Genomic DNA, 14,200 nt, shown 5'->3' on the forward strand with positions numbered 1-14,200 from the left:
GAAACTACCACTAAGGGAGAAACAAAGCAATCAGAGTAAAGATAGAAAAAAAAAAAAGGAGAGACGACAAAAATAGGACTAATGCAAAGAATGTACAAGAGGCTGCATTTGAAAATCCACCTCCTTCAGCCAGAAAGCTATTCTTCCCCATCTACAGTTCCTAAGTTATACTGTTAGCAGCCATTCTTTTGCATTCCAGTTTCCTTCACTAATGTTTCCTTTTCAAGTGAAGAAAGACAAAAGGGCATATTTACAGGACTTCAGAGAGCAACAGATTCAGACACAAGCTCCCTCATCTACATCTTAGTAATTGTTTTCACGCTACAAATAGTGAAACACAGTACAAGTAAAGAATTCCATCTTCTCCTCTCCTCTTTTTTGTCATCACTGGAATTGAGGACCCATTTTAGTAGATAAAATTAATTTATGCCCTAAGTACAGCTCTAATCTGTATCAAAATTCAGCTTACTTTCTTCTATACACTAACTACAATATAAAGCTTAAAAGGAGAATCAAATCACCTGCACAGAAAAAGCAAAGGCAAGCAGAATATTTAGATAAACAGAACACAAAACATAATTTCTCTAATAACAACAAAAATCAAAATACGTCAAGTACATCTGCTCAACAAAACTTTTTTTCTGGAGAAAAAAAGAGAATAACAAAACCATTCAAGTCAACAAATGCACCAAGAAGACTTTTAGTGCATGGACAACATTTTCAGGGCCCATACTGGTACATTCAAGAGAGGGAAGCCATTAAAGTTGGCACCACAGCTGAAACAGACGTACAAATTCAAGTTTGCACTTACACCTCTACTGAGCTGGATCCTATACTTTTTGGACTATGTTTCCTCCCACCCCCAAAATGCCTCTGCTTGACACTTTTTCATTTTAACAGATTTTTTAATTGTCTTGACATTAATTAAAAGGACAAAAAAGAAGCCAACCCACAAACCCCAGAATCATTATTTTCTGGATTTGTTGCTAAGTACGGATTCTTTCCAAAATATTTGGCACTTCACTGTCATACTATATTCAAATAAAGGATAACACCTTTCTAATACTACATTTTTTGACTTAAAGGATTGTTCAACACACAGGTCAAATGAAAATATGTTGTGAATTAAAACACAGGTAAAAGAGAAACTGATAGAGGCTGTTAAATAAAGCATTTCCCAGTGCCAAAGCAAGAAGCCTGTTTTGGGTAAGTGTTATGGGGGGGGCAGGCTGGCTTTAGGTGACTCTGGTTCACAGCGGTACCAGCACAGGTAGGTTAGGACTGCAACCTACTCTAAATTACTCCAGGGGCTTTCAGACTGTGGAATTTTTTCAGTTTGACTAACTGAAATGAGCCATTCTGCATATAATGCTTTAGGATATAAACAGTGAGGTTTGCTGCTGTTAAAAAAAAAAAGACTTTGAAATATCATTTGAAGTGAAATGACTGCATTGACACCAGTCTGCAGATAGCACTGTGCCACGAAAAAATCTGTCTTCACCCATTTTTATAGATCTTACTCCCAGCATTCAGAATACCAGAAGACATCACAGAGATAGTATAATCAAATCTGGATTAATTCTGTTACAAGTTGCTCCAGGGCACACACATAAAACCCCAGCGTTATCATTAGAAACAATCTCATTCAATTCTTGCAAAACACAGGCATGACATTACATAGGGACTATTATGTCACCCTCAGCCATACTGCACTGTACAGTTCCTCTCACCTCCCCCTAAAACAAGTGAATGAAGTCATGTGCTCCTTTCTCCAGCCACTGACAGCTGAAGCTGTCATTTAGTTACAGGACAGGATTAGGTGGTCAAGCTTAAATCCACTGTGTTAAATTACTAAATGAAAGAAGCTTAGAACAGCATTTGGTGGCTGGGGAACCCGATGTCTACTTCATTACAGCTTTACCAGATCTAAAGTTTTTTTATGTTAGAGAATTCTTATCCAAGTTATGGCTGGGTGTGTATCTAAGAGGAGACTGAAGTTAAAGGCAGGTTATGTGTTGCATCTGCATCAGGGATGTCAAAGAGGTAATATCTGCTTTGTAATAAAGCTTCAGTAACATCAGTAGCACATTCAGGAAGTTTTTTAAAAGCATGAAAGCATGACTCATTAGAAAAGCAAGTGTGCTCAGCCAGATTTCAAATTTCCTATGAACAGTCAGATCAATGGGGTTTTATTCAAGTATGTGAACCATATTAAACTTCATTATATCTGACAACACTAAATGTCATCCTGGATGGCTGCCATATATTCTAGAGGCGTTGCAGAATGAAGTTTGGGCGAAGAATTCTCCATTAGAAATATGGTCATTTAGTAACATTTCTGAAGAAGTGCAAAATGCAATTCTGTTAAAACATCCTGTTCCTCTTTCAATTCATCTTCTCTAATGGCACTGTAGGGTAACACCAAAATTTTCAAATTGAAGTTGCTGTAATCCCAATGTTCAATATATTTAATAATTTCCTAGGTCTCGTGTAACAGAAGATGTCACTCAAATACTTGAGTAAAAAACTTGTCATATTAATTAAAAAGCATTACTATCCTAGATTTAGCTTGACAAGATAATTAAGTCAACTGAAAACTTAAAGTTTATATTACAATGTAAGTGTATGTTAATAATTCATTACTTTCTTCACACAGGTATTTATACAGACTTCACACCTGTGATATAAGAACAACATTGCTCATACTGTAACAGAAGGAAAATCCAGCTATCTTGTATGACTGCATGTGTCCTTTCAGAGGCCACACTTAAATACAAGAAACACTACTTCAGGGAGACTTGAATACACTGTAGATTTGCCCCACCAGTCACCACTATGAGAGTTCAAGTGGAAACCTTCACTCTCAGAAGGGCACATTTCTGCAAAATCATAATTTCTTTATTCTAGTTCAAAAACACAAGCAATACCTACTGATTCAACTGCCAGTTTTACTTACGCAGTTTAGTACTTCAGCTAATAACAGCTGTAGCCTAAACAATTCTTTGAATACGATGAACCTTTACCTGCTACTGCTGTCCAGTCAAACAGTGTTGAGAAGGGAATTGTTTTTTATTACAGAAGCAAATTTATTAGAACAATTGTATTTCCCCTTTACTCACTTCAGAGGATAAAAACATAAAGTATGAAGTTCAAATCTAATTTAATTTTGTAAACTCATAAAATACTCATTTAAAGAGAAAGAAATGCCTGTAACTGTTAATCTTAGCATAATGCCAAATGCACATAAAGAAAAGCACAGATGCCTGTTAACTCAGATATGATTCACATATTCATGAAGAAAATCTGTGCAAGTTTATAACTTATTATCTTAATTATTTCAGCTGCAGATTTTAGATACTCAACAGTCCTTGAAGCTGTATCTTTTACTTAAAAACACATGAATCTATTGGAACCAAACTAAGCCTCTGTCTGTTAACAAAAAGGAAAACAAAAACCAACCAAAAAACACAGACCACCCACAAAAACACCAACAGCCCTGTTTCAATTTAATTGCAGCAACTTCTGGACCACTGGTGCAGAGTTGAAGCATGCATCAATCACACTGAGATAAAACTTATTCATTAAAAAACAATTATTTCAATTTCACTGATATAATCTAGTTACAAGGAAAAAAAAAAAAAAGTAAACACCACTTCAGCAATAACAAGGTCTACCTTTAAAATGTCACTGAAAAACTCAAAAAGTGAGCTACCATCACATTTCAATAATCAAACTGGAAAACAATTGCCTATACAAATGCTGAACTTTAAGGACTGGTCTATAAAATCCAAATTTTACAACACATAAATTGGATATAAATTGTACTGGGTTCATGACAGCTTTTAAGCCTCTAAAAAAATGAATCTCACATTGCAATCTTCTGCTCTACTTCTTTCCTTTAAAAACCTGTATATCAAGGGGATTTGGATTACACAAATTTTACATAATTTCATATTAAATACTACTTTCATGTTAAATACTAATAATTACTGTTACAATTAATTTATACTTGTTGCTCTGAAATTTGGAAAAAAGACTATTTTAATACTTTTAACAGCAGAATAAGGATAGTAAAATAGACTTGACTGCCATTCATAGATTTCACTTCATGGACCACTGCCAGAAATACTGAAACAGCTCCTGATGCAGAAGCTGCTGGATGACAGTTAACAGCAAAGAGATTATTGTCTTCATCTGCTATCCAGAGGATAGAAGACTGCAAGAGAAAAATCTAGAAATGCATGTACACGTACAGTTTCACACATCATGTACACATACTTAGTAATCAACCAGCTACCATGTACCATCTGCTTTATAAAAAACATCTGACCTGCAGCCACTTTGGTTGAGAGTTCAAGTCACTGCAGGTCCAATACAGATTATCAATATATACTAAGGTTCAAGATGTTAGTAACAATAACTAAATTTTTAAAAATTCTGTGCATTGGCTACATCATAGCAGTGAACATCAGCTCACAAACCATCTAGTCTTTTCAATTTGGTGCTGCACCTAGAGAGTGCATTTGTCACAGGAATGAAAGAATCTCTTTGTAAAGTTGGGGTACTTGAAGTAAAAATTACACATTGAATTGGCTGTCGAAACGAACATTTACCATATTCTGATAATAGAAGTTTTATTAATCTTCACCACTGTGTTGAATTGCTGCCAGTTGCCTTCACTCTTCTTTCCATTTTGTGTTTCTGAGGACATTCTATGAAGTTTGACAAGGAAACTATTTCTCCCACATTGAGTAAAATTTGCAGCATGCTACAAGTGTTACAAACCAGTAGTGGGGACTGTGTTCCAGTGTTTGTACACATACTGCACGTTTCTTAAAAGGAAAGATTCAACTCCAAACTCCTTTAATGTGGCAATGCTATCCTAAATGCAAATTTAAAAATTATGAAGAATTTAAGGTATTAACAAACTTTCTAAAAATCTTTTATTCAACTTATCCTACTGCTACCAAAAACATCATCAGGTCTCTTATTTTGCATACGTCCAATTTTGGATAAAACTTTTACAGCTTACAAAAGCTAAATCCCATCTGACTGTAAATGCTCAGATGAGATACTATGTTTAAGTTGTCCATCCAGTTAAGCACTAGTGATGCAATGAAGTGCAGTGTTCTGGAAAAAAAGATACACAGAAACACAAATTGAATTAAATTTATAAATGTTAAAATTCAAGAGGCAAAAATAATCTGTTAAATATTTGAAGTTCTGCAATTACTAGCCACAGATATCTGAAAGGACACACACAGAGAAATTATGCAATAGAAGACTCAGGCCTTAATATCAGGAAATATATTTGCGGAAGAAGTTAAATGTTTTCTCTGGAATATTACAGCAAGATGGTGAGGACAGGAAACAACAGGAAAAAAAAAAACAGACCAGCTTCATCCTGCTCCATCCTGACTGGCATATAATGAGTTTGAGACAATATATAAAGGTATTTGTCAAAGTTATTTTGAAATAGACAGTAACCAGAAGGACACAATCATCTTTGTGTTGAGGTGGAACTTTGAGATGTTGAGCCCTTGCTACCTCTTTGCAAGGTAGTATTTGCAAGTATTCAATTTGTATTCAAATATAGATTTGCAAGTATTCAACATCACAGGAAAAAATTACATCTTCAGAATTGATAATTCCAGAATATTAATTCCAGTACCTATTTAAACATTCATACGCAGAAAACTTAGTTTTACTTTGTAAAATGATATCAGTTACTTCAGAAGCACATATCTGCTGCAAGCATACTCCTTCAAGGGCACATAGACGGAAATTTCACTGTAAACTCAAAAGCTAATGGTAGTACACAACCTTGCAGGGTGTACCAAACAACAATAAAAAATACACTCAGTTTCTAGCAGCAACAAAATTTCAGTTCTTCTCATTAAAAGATCAAGTTTGAAGAGTTTGTGTATTTTTTTTAAGTGACTAAATGCACTTTGAATTGCTTACCTTTAAATTTGATGTCAAGACCACTAAACTCCAATTCAACTCCTTGAAGTGCTTCCCCTAGGGTTTCATGGTAATGGCTGATGCTTTTTTTTGATCCCACACAGAAGGGGAGAGAGAAGTATTTGTATGTTTCTTGGCGATTGTGGTAGGGTCCTACAGTATTCATCCATAGAACAACTTCCTCTTTATCTTGGTACTGAAAGATAAAGTTATTGAGTTAGATGAGAAGCCCAGCAGAATAAAAATGTTCAAGAAGCTCTCATTCATAATAACTAGAAGGGCAGTTAATCAATCACAGGCAAAAGTTACACTTAAAGACAGCTGAGCATTTTTGTCTTTGCATGACAGGGATTCTAGGATAAAATGTTCAGCCTGCTTTCTTAGAAAAAAAAGCCAAATTGATCATACAGTTTCTTAGAGCCTATCAGTGAAGTATCAGACAAGAGGGATTTAAAAAGACATAGAAGATGCAATGAGCAGAAGTGGAAAGAAGCATGAGTCTTGAAAATAAATAAGCTTTTACTAATTTTGTGAAAACATAGATCAATTAAAAGCAAAACTCTGCTTATCTCAACTGAAAGAAAGGAAACACCAAATTAAGGTCTTTGTTAAACAAGATCTTCGCAAAGAAGTCAGGCATTCTACCCACACTGACAGACATACTGTATTTTCCTAAAATGCAGCTCCCTTTCATTTTAGCAAGGATATAAATTGCATTCAAAATTCCCAGAAGAGCACAATGCCTCACAGGAAGCACTAAAATTAAACTGTTGCATACCTGCAGTAGCCAAGAGCCAAAGACACACAGAAGAACTGTATTTTGATGCATTTCTAACATTCTCACAGAGAAAAAACAGAACAGCAAGAAGTCTGGTGGCTGCCATGAAATTCTCTCTGGGAACATTCACTCTTCACTTTCCACAGCTACTGTTATCCAGGAAAACATATTCCTTGTCTAGGAGCCAGTATTTTTTTTTCAAGCCCTTTTTATGTCTGAATAACAAAAAAAGTACTTAAAGTCATTAATCTATCAGTATTCAAATACTGATAAATTCAGGAAAATTATGTGATCTGAAATAGTAACTTGCATTACATCTGTATGCATCTGGATGAGGTATCAGATTTACCGATTACTACACAAAACCTCTCACCCAATACAACTTCTTCACCTATAATTTCAACAGAACAAGAGGGACAGGGACAGCAATGTAACTTCTAATGCATAAAAAACCTACCTACTTATAACTATATCCATATGAAAGCAAATCACTGTATAGGTCCTGAATTTTTTTAGGTACAGAAGTATAAAGTACTATTATAAGACCAAAATACAGACACAGAACATCTTGGAGAAGAAAAGAAAGTAAAAAGTTAATTAGATACAACTATTACATAGTGCACAGCTGAAATACTGAATACGGTACTGTGTCTCCCTTTTTAACAAATGAACAAAGATTCTTCAACTCCATTTATTCTGAACAACCACAGTCATACCAAGAGGTTAATGCAGAAATAATTAGGTACATGCAGAATGCAAAAAATTCTTCATATGAGGTGTTTAAAGTTAACTCAAGGATTTAAACAAACATGCTTTGGAAAATAATTTAATCCCTTTAAACTAACATGCCATCTCAATTAAAGGCTCATCTTGTTTGTTTACAAAAGATGTACAAGGGTCATTCTAGCCTCTTATGTGAGTGATTTCCAACAAGAAACTTAAAATATCTTACTAATTTCATTCTGAGCTGCAGCAGAGACCAAACACTTATCAGTTTCACAAACCTGCCCCTTTGCAAAGTACACACTTCAGAACATTTTTGACAGGTAAAGAATATCTAAGAAGGATCAAAGAAAAAGTAAACAACACAGTAAGAGGTGCAGCACAGTTGTCCAAAGAAAGTTGGGAAAGAAAACAGAAAGAAAGCAAAATCACAGTTCCAACCCCCTCAGCTGCAGAAGCAGACAGCGGAATCTGCACTTCAAATCTGCCTCTAGCTCTTGCCAAGGGAGCACGGGACAAGCTGGTCTGTATCTCTTCCTAGCCTGTTACGTCTACCATGTCTTCTGTTTCTTCCTCTAACAGCTGCAGAACATATTTCCAGCCCTTTCTCAAAATGGTCTTAACTTGTCAAGAGCCCACTTTAGCACTACTTGTACCAAACAGCTTACATGTGAGTTGACCTATGTCTCTGTTCAGCCTTCAGTAATAGAATATGACAACATCCTTAGGTCTGTGACATCTTTGACAGTGCCTGAATAAAGAAAGCACTGACCACTGCTTTACTTAGCTGCTTGTTTCTGACATGCTTCATACTGAGCTGGGACCTCCAAGTTTTTGGAACCATACCAGAAGTGACAGAAGAAGCAGAAACTAACAGATTAAGAACATAATATGCAAAATCTTGCTATATTTTCTGATCTACCAATGTAACTAAATAGTAATTACAACATCTGCAATAACAAATCGTCTCTCATCTGCATGGTGTTTAGTCCCTCTTCAGGGCTTACAAGTTTTTCCCACAATGACTCCAAGATGCCATCAGCCTGCTCTAGAGAGCAAAAGAGCCAGATCAAATGTAAAGAATTCACTCTGCATTTATTACTTCCTCCTTTCTCACAGTCACCCCAGAAGAGCACGATATAAATCTGTTCAGGACTGCTACATAAACAAACACACCACCTCAGCCAGCCCAGGCTACACCACACACTCAAGCAGTCCTTAGCACAGCCGTTTGCCATCCATCAGGTGCACCCAAATCAAGAGTGCTGTAGTAAGCAAAACAACTAAAGCAACTTCAGCTTAAGTTTGGGGGTGGTGTCTAGTAAAAACTCAAGGACATTTTCTTCTCCTTACATATGTTGGGTTTTGCTCATTGTCAGTTATAAAGATGAGCTTCCACATTTAAATACATTTCTGTGACATGACATATCTCATCCTTACATTCTTAGCCTAGTGGAAAGGTAATTTGGTAGTAAGAACACAGCCCTATTAAAGAGTTCAAGTTTGTGGTGGTTTGGTAGTGGTGTTTTTGTTTGGTTTGTTTTCTTTTTCATTAGTGCCTTCATAATATCAAAACATCTACAACAAATAACAATGCCAACACAAAGGAAAACTTATTTAGGCAAGACAAAGCACTAGAGTATCTTGTAGGAGGCTGTACCATCACTTTATGAGGACCACTAGGTTTTGAGAAGGCTTACATGTAATACACCTCTCAGCAAAAAGGTCATGCTACGAGAGAGAGAACATAAAATAAGCCAAGATGAACATATTAAATGACAAGGCAAAGACGGTCAACAAATAAGATACTGCAATCTGTACTCTGGTAGATCTCAGCAAGCTCTTCTGGTTTTGGTTCCTATGAAGGGATAATATACTGCATATAGCTCAGATATCCTAATTATATTCACAGACACAAACATTTAACAACTTGGTCATGGTGCTACAATTCACGTAGTTCAGTACTTCCACATGTGAGAAAAGACTACAAAACACAATTTTATTTATGTTTCACTTGCTGTAATTTATGAAAAAATGTCTGTAAGCTTTGGATATTCTTCTGCACTAAGTTTAATATCAGCTCAGTAATTTCAGTAACTATATGGAATATATAATGATATATTTATAGATGCAGCCTGAAAAGTCTCAGCATCGACGCAAGTTACCTACTGTAACATAGCTGTTACAGTCTGATTGAGGGGAGATAAACCTTCAGGAACTTTTTTCTGTAATGCCAACCATGTGGTAGAGGACCAACCTGCACCTCAAGTGCAACTACGTACCATCCCCAACCCTCATCACAGCTGAGGACATCTGTTCCAAAGCAGCACAATATGGTCACGCTGCCTGTTCAGAGCACTGGGCTGCACGGATGTGTCTGTACAAACCAAAATCACGTCCAACCAATCTGTAGTTCTTCCTTGTTGCTGGTATTGATGGGTCCACTCTAGTTTCCTGCAGGACACTAAACTGGCAGGAAGCTTGTGCAATCTGACCTGGCCAGGAGTGCATCTCTTCCATGTAATACAACTAGTGAAAAACTGGGGGTGTGCACCACTTTGCGGCTTAATACCAAGACAATTTCCATACATCTATACAGCTTAGAAACGATTCAAGTATAGCAAAACTGAGACTACCTTCAGTATAGCACAGGCATCTTTCTTTCCTGTTACCCAACAGGGCACTCATGTGTGGAAACCAACTTTATGTCTTCTTTGCACAGCTGTAGAAATTAGCATGGTAACCCTAAAATAGACTATTTCTTCTACAAAACAAGTAAGGCTAGATTAAGTCAGTATACCAAAGGTTGCAGAAAAAGATACGAGACTGTCAGGTTATTGATATTCCTCTTTAAACCAGGAAAACACTTTGCAAAAAAAGAGATGGAGACAAAAAGAAGATTACAACTGCCAAATTTCATGTGATGATTCAGCAAAATAAATTCAAATCAAGACAGTTCCTTTCAGAAAACATGCAATTTTACTCCTTTTCTCAAATAGAAATCTGGAATGACGCTCTCCACAATGCACATCTTTCAGGGGAAAAAAGAAGACTAACATTATCTGTCACTGGCAAAGCAAAGCTGTAGAAGCAGGACAAGAAATGCAAGAGGCAGCAAGCAAGACTCACCTGGTAAGTAATATCTAAGGCTTGTTGTCCTCAGTATCTTACAGATATTCTATCTTTCAAGCACTGTGATAATACTCAACGTTTGCAGCTCACATCCAAACCTTATTAAACTGTGGATTTCAGCCTCATGCTCTCTTTTGGACACAGCAGGCTATTTCTAGTAACACTTCTCCATTTCTCCCTGAATTGTAGGCCTCACCAAGATGTGGCTAGAACTGTACCGGCAGCACAGGCTGATCTACTGCACACGCAGTACTTTTACTGTTACACTTCCTAGATGCACGAGATTGCTCAGGCACACCACGTCCTGCTTCCATGACATTTATTTCACCTCTTCAAAATGGAAACACAACTTCAAAGAGGAATCAGGCTGCTCATCTGCACACAACTTCATATGCAAATAAGTATTTAACATGCACGGAAATGTTTTGCACAGTGTTTCTCTAACTGACAATTTTCATATACTGTACAAAGTTCCTGATCTAATATACTAATTTTAAATAAGCCTGATATGTTCAGGATTTTAATGTACTTCATAGGGGTATAAGTCAAGCAAAAATGCTTTTCTCCACCATAATAAATTAGGAATTTTGCTACACCATATAGGCTGCGTTTGGGTTTTTTTTCAATGTTTTTCATGTATTTCCATGCTTACAGAGCACAGACAATTAAACTGAAGCAACATTAAAATTAAAATGCTACCTACTCCCTAGACCATTCTCCTGCAACAAAAACCACGGGGTATTTCAGAATCTTTTACAGTTTGTCTATTTCATCATCAATTCCAACAAGTCTAGCAACAGAAGATGTGAAAGCAAAGGCCAGGCAGGAGCCCCCCCAGCCCTGTTTCTGCAGGATCAGCATACATTGTGGTAAGGCCACCAGTACCACATTGATACTACCACTTCCACAAATAATAGGACAACTCAAAAAATGTTGCAATTATTAGAATACAGGCAATGAGCAAGTACATGACATGCTCTGAAGCATGAAAATAAGTTAAAGAATCAACAGACAAGAACTAACTGGAAAGTTAGTTCCTGAGTTCTGTTGTGGTCTGAAGTTATGCTGCTGTACTGTCTTTAGACAATGGAGATTTTAAATGCTGTGTCTAAAATTTCTCTTCACTTACTATTGATCTTAAATTCCCATGTCTTTATCTTACAATTGTATTCATACTATTCATACTCCAAAGAAAGGCAGATGTGATTTTCAAAGACTAATTCAAACTTAAGATAAAGGATATAGCTGTTGATTCAATGACACTATCCATACCTCGTATCTCCAGAAACAATAGTATAGACCTAGAGCTTCATGCAGAGTCCTCTCACAACTTATTTTTATAGTATTTGCTTAGAAGTCCACAATTATAAAATAAAGGACACATATAATACATATTACAGCACACATATTGCACACTATTCCATGTTATAGCAGCACATTACGTATTACAGCACACATATTGCACACTATTCCACGTTATAGCAGCACAATACATGTTACAGCACACATATTGCACACTATTCCATGTTATAGCAGCACAATACATATTATAGCACACATATTGTACACTATTCCATGTTATAGCAGCACAATACATATTACAGCACACATATTGCACGCTATTCCATGTTATAGCAGCTTAAGGCAGCACTTCTGTGTGTCCAACATGCTCAGCACTGGTAACACCCTGTACAGCTGTGTCAGGATGCACCAGCACACCTTCCCCCAGGCTGGCCGAGCGTCTGCGCACATGGAGCTGCACACTGAGGAAACAGCAGGATAAGAATAAAGATAAGGATAAGGATGTGTATTCCTACCAACAGGTCTCGAGTCTTAAAGTCAGTAAAAATTTAGTTTGAGATTATCAAATCCTAAATTTCCCTTCCACTTCTCCAAAAGTGAGCAGAGTCTTCAAAATGTAGTAAAGCACTTTTATTATAAGAAAATTAACCTTCCAATGGCAATAATATTTAAACTGAAATTCATTAAAATGCAGTATTTAAGGAATATTTCCTTCAGGTTCTTTATCTCAAAATCAGTATACTACTACAAAACCCTGGTCATGTTTCATTCATACTATTCCATACTATTCCACTCCAATCTCCCATACAAGATTGAAGTATCAAAATACTCAAGCAAGGACACAGCCTTCCAAAAAAAGGTAACTGTCTTTCTACACCAACTATTCCTAACCTATCATATGATGTTAATAAACTGGACGCTATGTGAACAAGAATACTAAACCAAAATAGAGTTATAATCCCTCAGAGTTGAGTACTTAGATGAAAAAAAATGACAAGCCTTCAAAAGGAATTTGTGATTTCCACAGGTAACTGTTTAGGCAATCATTCAGAAGACCCAAAAAACATCAGCAGTCACTTTTGAAGGGAGAGCTCAAAACCAAATAAATTCACAAAATAAAACTGACAGCTTTTTTTTTCCCTAGAAGATTACCAATATTAACTTAACAGTGAATAATCCCTCCAGCCAACCAGCCCTTAAAATAAACACAGTGCTATGCTGAAAACCATCTCACCTCAGCAGGAGCCTAACTCTAAAGCATAGGTTCAGTAACAAAACTGGGACCTAAACTAGTTCAAAGAATATTTGTTTCTTGAAAGTACTCAATATTAGATTAACTTTTCTGTCATTAACTGCAGCATCAGCAATTCCCTTTCCCTCTTAAAAAACAAACACAATCCTAACCAGTTTTAAAATCCTCAAAACTGCATGGAATGAGGCAACTTATTACCTACCACTTACACCAAAACTATCAGCACTATTTATCTGTTTTATTAAGAGCACTTGGTAAGCTTTACTACACCTCACATAGAGAAAACTATGATAAGAAACTCAGCAAGTGTTTACCAGCTAGGCTGCTCAAGAGAAAAAGAAGTCCTGACAGACAGACAGACCCAGTGTTTAATCATAGCCACATCTGAACCCACTCGAATTCCACTTGCAGGAAACAGAGACGGTTTTCATGAAAGTCTCATTCCAAAATCACATCTCAACTTATCACACAAACTTCCACCTTCTCCCACTGAAAGCCATAGGAAACAACACTCTGATGTAAGATCAGAAGCCGACGAAGCACTGGTATTTACTTCCTAGAAATTTTTTTGTGGTAATGTTGTAAGCACTTTAGAAAAACTATTCTATACTCTCACGAGGTGAGCACTCAAATCAGCAGTATTTTATACACCCATCTTCCTTACGGGTCCGTGGCAGTGTCCCCGTCCTGCTCTCACTCCCCAGCCCATTCCCACGCTATCCCTGCCTCTCCCCGAGGCGGGCTGTCACCCCGTGTCCCGCGGGGCTGTCAGAACCGCGCTCCGGCTCGGGCTTGTGTTCTGAGGCAAGAGCAAACACCCTCCCGAGAGGAGGGCAGAGCAAACAGCGCTCTCCAAACAAAGCACGCGTACCTGCCGGGGCGTTTATCTGCTCCAGGAAAAGGTGGGACACCGCGCCCGGCCGCACAAGGATGTGCAAACCGGATCAGAGAACGGGGCGGCCCTGCCCCGAGCGCTCCGGCGTCCCCCTCAGGCCGAACCAGAGCGCGGGGCCCGACTCCGGCCCGCGCGGCCAGGACAGCGCGAGCAG

The 14,200-nt window shown here is 37.4% G+C and overlaps 1 protein-coding gene across 1 annotated transcript in view; it reads right to left on the reverse strand.

Moving 5' to 3' along the window:
- Positions 1-6,883, reverse strand: part of TM9SF3 (transmembrane 9 superfamily member 3) — a 39,827-nt gene extending 32,944 nt beyond the window's left edge. The window contains exons 1-2 of the mRNA XM_008643731.2: positions 6,743-6,883; positions 5,965-6,160 (exon numbers count right to left, since the gene is read on the reverse strand). Coding sequence (XP_008641953.2) covers positions 5,965-6,160; positions 6,743-6,868 — 322 coding nt within the window. The 5' untranslated portion in view covers positions 6,869-6,883. The remainder of the gene's footprint in view (positions 1-5,964; positions 6,161-6,742) is intronic.
- Positions 6,884-14,200: the final 7,317 nt, after the last annotated feature.

Source organism: Corvus brachyrhynchos, unplaced genomic scaffold (genome assembly GCF_000691975.1).
Source record: "Corvus brachyrhynchos isolate BGI_N302 unplaced genomic scaffold, ASM69197v1 scaffold61, whole genome shotgun sequence".
NCBI classification, from domain to species: Eukaryota; Metazoa; Chordata; class Aves; order Passeriformes; family Corvidae; genus Corvus; species Corvus brachyrhynchos.